At 30.9% G+C, this 9,181-nt stretch overlaps 1 protein-coding gene and 1 long non-coding RNA gene across 4 annotated transcripts in view; both read right to left on the minus strand.

Moving 5' to 3' along the window:
- LOC111623702 overlaps window positions 1-574 on the minus strand; it is a 7,030-nt gene extending 6,456 nt beyond the window's left edge. Inside the window, exon 1 of the long non-coding RNA XR_002756466.1 lies at window positions 23-574. This is a non-coding gene — a long non-coding RNA (uncharacterized LOC111623702). The remainder of the gene's footprint in view (window positions 1-22) is intronic.
- Window positions 1-7,882, minus strand: part of LOC111623701 (serine/arginine-rich splicing factor 6-like) — a 76,729-nt gene extending 68,847 nt beyond the window's left edge. The window contains exons 1-2 of one of the 3 annotated variants that reach the window (XM_023366377.1): window positions 7,666-7,803; window positions 7,455-7,580 (exon numbers count right to left, since the gene is read on the minus strand). Coding sequence is in view for 2 of the 3 variants with exons in the window: in XM_023366375.1 (XP_023222143.1) it covers window positions 7,657-7,777 (121 nt within the window). In the remaining variant the exon portion in view is untranslated. Of the gene's footprint in view, window positions 1-7,454; window positions 7,581-7,656 lie in introns of all 3 variants that reach the window. The other 2 variants (XM_023366375.1, XM_023366372.1) reach the window with 2 other exon arrangements.
- Between the last annotated feature and the right edge of the window lie 1,299 nt (window positions 7,883-9,181).

Consider the following 9,181-nt stretch of genomic DNA (forward strand, 5'->3'; position numbering starts at 1 on the left):
TCGCGACAATATAACCCGGAACCTTAAAACTAACCTTAAACACTAACTTAACACTAATAACAGAAAAAGGGATAGAATTAAGAAGACAGAAAAAATGATAGATAAGATAGAAATAGAGATATCTGGGGTTTTGTCCCTTTTTTCGGCTTGTTTCTTTATGCATACTGTTGGGTGGGATAACACACGCCCTTCTCTTATAACTGGCCAGTTCTCTTCTTCAATAATTAGGATTTTTTCTTCCACAGTCGTCAATACGACCTTAAAACACGATCTTTTTTCTGAACTATCCGGTCATTGAAAATACGACTCCCAGTATTCTCACCTCGTCCGTACACTCTGCTGTCCAGTTTACGAATGATCTGCTACGTCACTTCTTTTTTTTCTCCGGCTTCTGTTTACACCTTTGCTCCTCAAAGTTCTAGGAACTGCTTATCCCAGCCAAGGGACAGAGAATAGATAAGAAAGTTTTAGAAGAAAATAGAACAATAGAACAAAGGGTAGAAAGAAGAAACGAAACTAAACTAAAATTAATATTTACAAAAATATAGCGTACCGCCACAATAGTTTAGTGCAGTGTTTCCCAACCTTTTTTTGCTATGCCCCACCTAAGCCTTTCTAAAATTCTAGTCTCCCTAACATATACAGCGGCTATACTGTTAACTTAAACTCTGGACAAGTACAAGTCCATTTTCGAATTGCCCTCCTTAGCAATCCAATTGCTCCCTGTGGGGCGTGGGCCCCACGTTGGGAAACACTGGTTTGTGGCTAGTGTGACACGGGATAGCGTAGATTACGTTTGTGTTTTTGGAGAGTGTTGAGTTAAATTAAAATAAAAACAATGTCGACAAAAAAATTTAGTAGTGTAATATGGAAATATTTTACGATAGTAAATGACGAATGTGCTATTGCTACCTATCTTTAAAATTTCATATAAGTAATGAAATTCATTAAGATAAAAGATCCGTTAAAGATCCGCTAAAAAGTAACGAATACAGATACGGATCTTTTTTTTCCCTCAGATATCTGCGAATACGGATACCCAGCACATCACTAATATATACATACTTTGGATTTAAAAAATACATCCACAGTAAATATTGTTGAAAATGATGAGTGCACTTCTTTAAGATATTTAGTTCAGATATTAAACTTCTTTCTATGAGAAATGTTATGAAAAGGGATGTAAGAAACTATAGTAAGAAATAGCCGACTGAAGATGAGTGCTAAAGGAACTCAGAATGTACATCATCATCAGAAAAATTAAATAAAGATGTTGCATCAGTGCATGCACTGGTTCTGTCTTCTTTAAAAGAATAAATAAAGACTACTAACTGTGCAGTTATCTAAATTTAAAATTAAAATATGTACTTAAATCTGTCCTTTCCTAGCAAATTTCTAAGCAGAAATAATTAGTTAGAAATAATACTAGTGCTAAAACATCTTATTAAAATATCTTAACATTGATAAAACACTAATAATCACAAGTAATAATCACCATTAATTAAAGTCTTGCTTATAATCTTTTTCAAAATTCTTTGATATATATTTATTGTATTATTCAGCAGATTATTTTTCCACTTTCAACACGTTTCAACATTTTTAAATGAAAGTGGAAAGAATCTGCTAAATTTTCAATTCTAAACAAATATCTGATTTCCTTTTTATTAAAAAAAAAACGCTGACTGCTATTATTTCATTGTAGCACTTAATCAGTCATCCATTCAGATATAACTTTCTGATATAATATACACCTTTATCAAAAGGATAAGGATATTCAAACTCTAATTTCAATTGCAATTCTTTACATATTTTTTATCGATCAACTTTACATGAAAGCAACACCATGCTTATGTATACAACTATAATAATTATAAATGCAAATTATAATGCACTTAGAAATTTCACAAGATATTTCTAAATATTTTTTCTATGACTGTTTTTAGAAACATTTTATATTTCACTCATTATAAGCTGTGATATAAAAAGTCTTCCAAATGTTAAACCACTCTTTTATTAGTGTGTATTTCAATCTTCCTTACACAATATATTTATGACAGAAGAATTTAAAAAACAATCTAAATTCATTAATTTATTTAATTTAATTTAAAATATGCTTCGATCCTCTGAGACTTGACATTGTTTTTTATAACAAAATTTACACTTAGTTTGCAAAACTTTTATTCCAGCTTTTTGCATGTTTTTTTAAGCACAACAAAACTAAAATATTATACAATTCCATTATTTAAAATAATCAAAACAAAAAATTTTTTTTAAATTGATATGTTCACCCTTTACTAACCTTTAACATGCAGTCTGCATGTTAACCTGTCGGCACGCGCGTAGTGCCGATTAGGCACCAATCGATTTTTAATTAGTTCGTGTAAAAATCCTAATTGTGTGAAAAATCTGAAAAAATTATTACCTGTCTAATTTTTCTTCAATTTTACGATGCGCAATTCAGTTTTTGCTTAAAGCGTCTCATTATTTTTATTTAATTATTGGTGCCGAATCGGCACTATGGCGCGCGTGATCTCGGATTTCAATTTTCAAATTTCCCGCCAGTCGCTGTTACTAAAAATAGCTGCAGCTACGGCGCGCGCTTCTTCGCTTATAATCGCGTTATTATAAAGCGAATAACTTCTAAAAAACTGAAATTTGACCGAAAATAATTTAATTTCTTTCATTGGTATTTTTTAATCATTTTATAAAGTTTTATGACACCATCACATTTCCCTGAGTGGAAGTAACCAATTTGTTAACCATTTGACCCTCGGCTGACAGAGAAGGAAGTTTTTGAAAACAAAGTAATAGAGCGTTTAGCAGTTTGTTGTTTTTCACAGTGGAAGACTAGTAAGTTTATATAATAGACTCTAGTAAGACTTATTAGAGTCTATTATTTTCCAGAGAATAAATAATAGAGTTGAAAAATAGCACAATTCCGTGAAATTTAACAAATCTGATGTCAATAAAGGAAAGTTGAAGTTATTTATAGTGAGTTGATATTTTATAAGTTTAGTTTTTGCATTTATAAATCAAATTTTAAAAAATATAAATTTTTTATTTAAATAAATTTAAATAAAAAAATAGAATTTTTATTATTTAAATATAAATTCTATATTTTAACAAGTATTTTATACTGTTAGATAGTAGAGAAATCGAGTATTTAAGCATTTACTGTATATCAGTAAAAATAAAAAAATTGCGTTAATTTGGTTTATATATTTTGCCGTTACATTGCGCATGTAAGCTTTAAACTACAGTCAGAAATATATATTATTTTTATATGAATTTATTAATTATAATAAACATACATTATGTCTAAAATTTAATTAAAATAGCACTCTCTAATTAACATCTTAAATGAAGAAGTAATTAAATCGGGTCCCGCCGCCATCTTAAATAACGCGCGACGGTAAATAATCGATTTTGAGCGCGTCGCGTTGAATCAAATTAAATAATTTATAAAAATTAAAATAATAAGTATGTTTACAAAATAATTGACTATATCTATTCGCAATAGTACTGTAAAACACATCGTACTTATAGTTTAGCATTTCTGATAACAATTAATTAATTTTTGAATTTTTTTATATTTTATATATAAAATGCGAATAAAAAAACATAAATGCGTAAAACTTAATTTAAAAAATATCTGCAACTTCAGAAAACACATATATATTATAATCTATCAAAAAAAGTTAGTTAATAATAATTAAAATCGAGAAAAAAAATAAAACTTTCGAGGTAAAATAATTTCTGTGGTAAAAAGTGAGGTAAGCGATCACGTGACGCCCGTCTCCCCATCGTCTATAACCAAAACGGCCGAGGGTGAAATAAAAGCGAAAACATCAGTAGAAGTAAAAACAAACATCGGCGCGTATCTAGGACTATATATTTGAACGGGAGCGAAGATGAAACACGACACTTTGTAATTTATGATAATTACCTTCTAATATTAAAAAATTAAAATCATCAAAAAATTATAACAAAATTAAAATTTTTTGACTAAACTCGACTACAAACATATCTTAGAACTGGATTAAAGTAAAAGTACCCGTTTTTCGACGCTAAATTTTTATTAATTAATTTTTTTAATTGGTGCCTATTTGACCGAGCGCGCGTAATTTAAATTTGACGGAGCACGCACGTGCCGACGGGTTAAAGGTTAGTAAAAGATGGTTATTTTTAAGTAAGTGCAGTTTGAGAAGAATTGATATGTTCAAGTATATTTTAAAACAATGAAATACATAACTATTAGGAATAATGATGATTTATGCAATGAATTATTAAACACTAATAAGCAATTACTTACTGTAACATTGCCACAATGTCAGGCTGCAATTTTAATCATATTTTAATTAAAAATAAGCTCTCCATATCTGGTCTCAATTTTCATCTATCTAACTCTGTTTTTGAGATTGACAAAGGTGGAAATGTGTAAGTCTGCAATTTGAAAATTACAGCCTGATAAAACGTATGATTAAATAAAATAACAAATTAAAACGTGGCCGACATAATTAAACATTTAATAAAATGTAGAATACGGAGCATTCATAAAGGATAAAGGTTTTATCCTTTATGAATGCTCCATATTCTATGTTTTATTAAAGTATGATTAAATATTTATATAATAAGTTGTAAAGCAGTATACCTAAATAATTGCCTTTAATGAATTATTGCATTAATATTATAGTTATCACAGTCTCTCAGTCATTTTATGATTCAATCCAATTAATAATGGCAGATATTGCAGGAAAGATACACTATTCTATGAAGATCTTAAATTAAACTTCTTTCAATCTTCCTTACAAATATATTTATGAAAGAATAATTCACAACGCCAGGTTGCAATTTTTAATCATACTTTTTAAATTTAATTTAAAATATATACTCTCCACCTCAAATTAGTAATGTCTTGCTTCTGTACATCATACTTTTCATGTTAGCAATAGAATCATGCCAGTCTTCTATTAACTCCTTTTGGGGAAAAGTTTTGAATTGAAATAATATGACTTCTGGTTTGCATCAGTAATTCATATATTGTTAATCGGGGCCTCCTGTCTGTAAGATTATCATATCTAGTCTCGTCTCTCATCTATCCAACTCCATTCTTGAGATTAAGGAAAGACAAATGGACAGACAGACAACAGTGGGAATTTATAAATCTAAAATTTTTTCAAATTGCAGCCAACAAATGCATAATTGTTGCTTCTTGACAATGCGCACTCTTATTTCACAAGGGGACCAACTTCCAGCACAATTAGAGACTGAAACTTCCACTTTGGTTACTGAGATGCAACCTGTGCATGTACAAGGTCTGTTCAAAAAGTATCGGACCTTTAGTCGGCAAAAATAAATTTATTGACTTTGAGGTACAAAACCCTAATCCCCTTCAAAGTAGTCTCCTTGGTAATGTATACACTTCTCCCAGCGTTCCTGCCATTGCTGGAAACACTGCTGGAACGCATCTTTTGGAATGGTTATCAGCCGGTCCGTCGCATTTCGCACGATGTCTTCTCTCGACTAAATTTGGGTTCCTTTTAGCGGCATTTTCAGCTTGGGAAATAGCCAAAGGTCANCTAGTAAAATTTCTGTATATTTTTTACAATAAAACGGCATTAAAGTCACCAAATAAAGACGAGAAAATTGTTATACGTTCATAGAAGATTTGGATTCGAATTCCATCAAGAACTTTTGTGATTGTTACGAATAGTTTGGCGCCGAGAATCGTTGTCCATTCACCATTCGTATAATCGATCCAAGTGTACGTTATCGCACTTAATGGGTAAATGAATGATGACCAAGTAATTTATCGGGAAATCCTTAAATTAGTACGAGTCTTTCGTGGTAGAACAAAATTTTAATGATAGTGTAATATAATAATAATCGTTGATATAGGAGAAAGCGAGGGAAGACGAGAGCTTCTTTCATGTTTTGAAGCAGGTAGCACCAGTTATCTTAGTAGACAACGAACAGCGAAGAAGAGTGATCGTATAGTTAAATTCCTGGGTTGTGAATCACTGACCAAAGTCATAATTATTAGTTATTATTATATTTAAGTAGAGCCCCAAAAAGAGGCCAAACATAAGTCCAGTTTAAGATGAAATCCGACAGAAGACTGTTAAAAAACGAACTGTCCGATTTAAACCGATATTTAGCCACGTTAGTCGCAACTCTTACGTAGTCGCCTCAACATAGCTCTGGAATGTCATTCATCTTAAAAAATCCAGCAACGAGTTGCTTAACTTTCCCCGGCAACGTTTGGTGGCGCCATCTATTATCGTATTTTATTTTTAAAATTTCATGCAATGCAATTTCCATGACTACCACAGCATTTAAGTTTTGCCATTAAATGGGCTTACATTTGTTTTTTCTAATTTAATCTAATAAGTAAGGTCATTTAGGCTTTTTTTACCATATATTTAATAAATTTATTAGAAATTAATAAATATTCTAAAGAATGCAAAATAACTAAAAGTCTATTGTAGAATAAAACTATCTGTAATTATGGCAAAATAATAAAGAAAATGCAAACTGATAATAAAATCGATTACATGTCGAATGGAGAAAATTTAATTAATTCGTTAAAATTTTCCAAATTCAACACGGGTAACTTCTATATTAGCAAATTGACTAACATTGGACGACCGACATCACTGACTCAGCACAAAAATTCACTTTTATAGAAATAATTTTTCTCCTCTTTCCAATAATTTACAAAAACTTTCAGTTTTTATACTTAGTTACTGCTTCACTTAAAAATAATACATATATAAAACTCAAAAGTTTGAAATTATGCGAATTAATCGATGTACCTTTAGTGGCGGGTGAAGTTTAAAGAACACCACCATTTTCGACCCGGCCAACTGTCTCCAAACAGGTAAATGCAACTGTCTCGCACTCGCATGAACTATTCGGAAATTCTCCCACATTATCAAAGCCGCTTACAATTTAATAGACATGAGACTAAATCTTAATTAAGATCTAGTCTAAATCTATTAACTAATTTAAGATAAAATATTTGCAGAAATATCCAGATTTAAAAATATCAATTCTAAGTTAATTCTCAATATATAATCTTTGTAAAGAAATAAAATAAAATAAAAAATAGGAAAAATATTAATTAAAGTTGTTTAACAAGATTGTTTACAATATACAGAATGCCATCTGATTAAAAATATCAGATAATGAATTCGATTCACTGTCTTTGCTTTACACTCTAATAATTAACATCAAATAATGTAGATAAGAGCATATTTACAGCAAACTGAGTGAAAAAGAATAAAGAGAACAAAGAAAGTAGATAAACAGAAGTGTCTAACAAAGTGGAAAAAAGTATATAAGGCAAAGAAAAAGTTTTTTCGGTAATCACACGTCTGTAAGACAGCACGGTGTACGAAAAAATAAAGAATAATTGGATTTGATCATCCTTTCGACACGATTTATAGTCTTACATCAAGATCGATCTTTTTCAAATTAAATAATAAATTCTAAACTAGAATTCGGTAAATCAGGTCCAATTCGGTCTTCCAGCGGCACTGAAATGGAACTCCTTTAGGTGGTAACGAGTACAATGATCACTTAATACGAAAAAATAAATTAATATATCTAAGACGCCATGTTGAATAAAAACACTGATCCATTATCTGAACTTACCGAACTTACCATACTTCACATCGCATCTTAACAATCTTCCGTACTTTTCAAAAACCTGCTCCAAATCACGTTCTCTCGTATCTAGAGGTAAACGACCAACAAATAATTGCGCCCGAGACATCTTTATATTTAAACACTTTCTTCTCTCACAAAATGGCGGACGAGTTTCTCTCCCAACCCGACTACATACATTCCTGTTCCCACCACTAATCGATAACGTGCGCCTATCGTTAATAGCCAAAAAATCTGCCGAACGAAGCGATTTTTAAAAAGGCGATAAATATTAATTTTTATCACTGGCTTTATACAATTAAATTGAATAAATAAATATTATTTTTTTCTTTTTTCTGTATCTTTAAAAATGAAAATAATAATGCTACAATTCCTCAAAGTCTATGGTCTTTAATGATTCAGAAATGACCAATTCTTTTCAATATAATTTTTCGTTATTGGAAAATATTTATTGGATTTTCTGACGTAACTCAAATTAAATTATATATTCGGTTATGAATCTCGTTTAAATTACTAATTTTATTTTTGTTGTTGTCTGCTCTGATATACTAGCCCTTTTTCTTAATTCGTCGCAATATATCGGCATAATACACATAAATTCTCTTTCAATGATCAGTTATAGTGTAATAGAATTTGATTATGTTTAAAAAGAAAAGGTCTAAAAACGTTAGTGTGTCTTCGTGTTATTAAAGCATAAAAGCGAAAGCAAGCAGCCTCACTAGTGGCCGAATGGATAAGACCGTTGGTCGCGGGTTCGCTCCTCACCGACGGAAGCCTCGACCACATAAAGTTTTCTGGGTTTACTTCGGACCAAATGCCCGAATAGGTGCCAGTCTTCCTCAGAAAGTTCTCTCGGGAGGAATCTTTGGCAGGCGCCCTCTTGTTGCGTTGCCGTATCCCATCAAATCAAACTTTCCAAAATGTTTAATAAAAATGAGTTCCTTTCCAATAAATGAAATGTTGCAATTAAGCAAACTCAATTATTTAGAATGAGAATCAAAAATATATAGTATGTAAATTTAAATAAATATTTCTGAATTACAAAATACACAAAGACTAATAATATTTAGGTAATATTAGGTAATAATATTTTATCAGGAGTCACGGCAGTAAAAACGCCACTGACCGACAATTAGGGTGGTCCATGCTTAAATAGCAAAAAAAAAAACTTCAAGTGGAAGTCACGCCACCCCCTTGTTTTGTTACACTTAAAATTCTATTATATGTTCAAAATTTCAGCCCCTTATCTTATATACAACGGGGTGCTCATCGACTTTGAAATATCTGAACTTTATGAAAAAAATCCTTAAAAAGAACTAGTCAGGATATTAAGTAAAAAACGTAAACTATGTATCAAAAGTAAGTTTTTTATTCAAATATAGTATTTAAACACACACAAAATGTTATAAACAAAGCAATACTTAAAATAATATCTTCGTATCCTGAACACTGAAAGTTCAGTCGTTGGTTCGCGCCTCGCTCGGACGGGCTGGCCACGTGGAGTTTTCTGGGT

The sequence above is a fragment of the Centruroides sculpturatus genome, unplaced genomic scaffold (genome assembly GCF_000671375.1).
Source record: "Centruroides sculpturatus isolate CEXI.00-Female unplaced genomic scaffold, Cexi_2.0 scaffold80, whole genome shotgun sequence".
NCBI lineage: Eukaryota > Metazoa > Arthropoda > Arachnida > Scorpiones > Buthidae > Centruroides > Centruroides sculpturatus.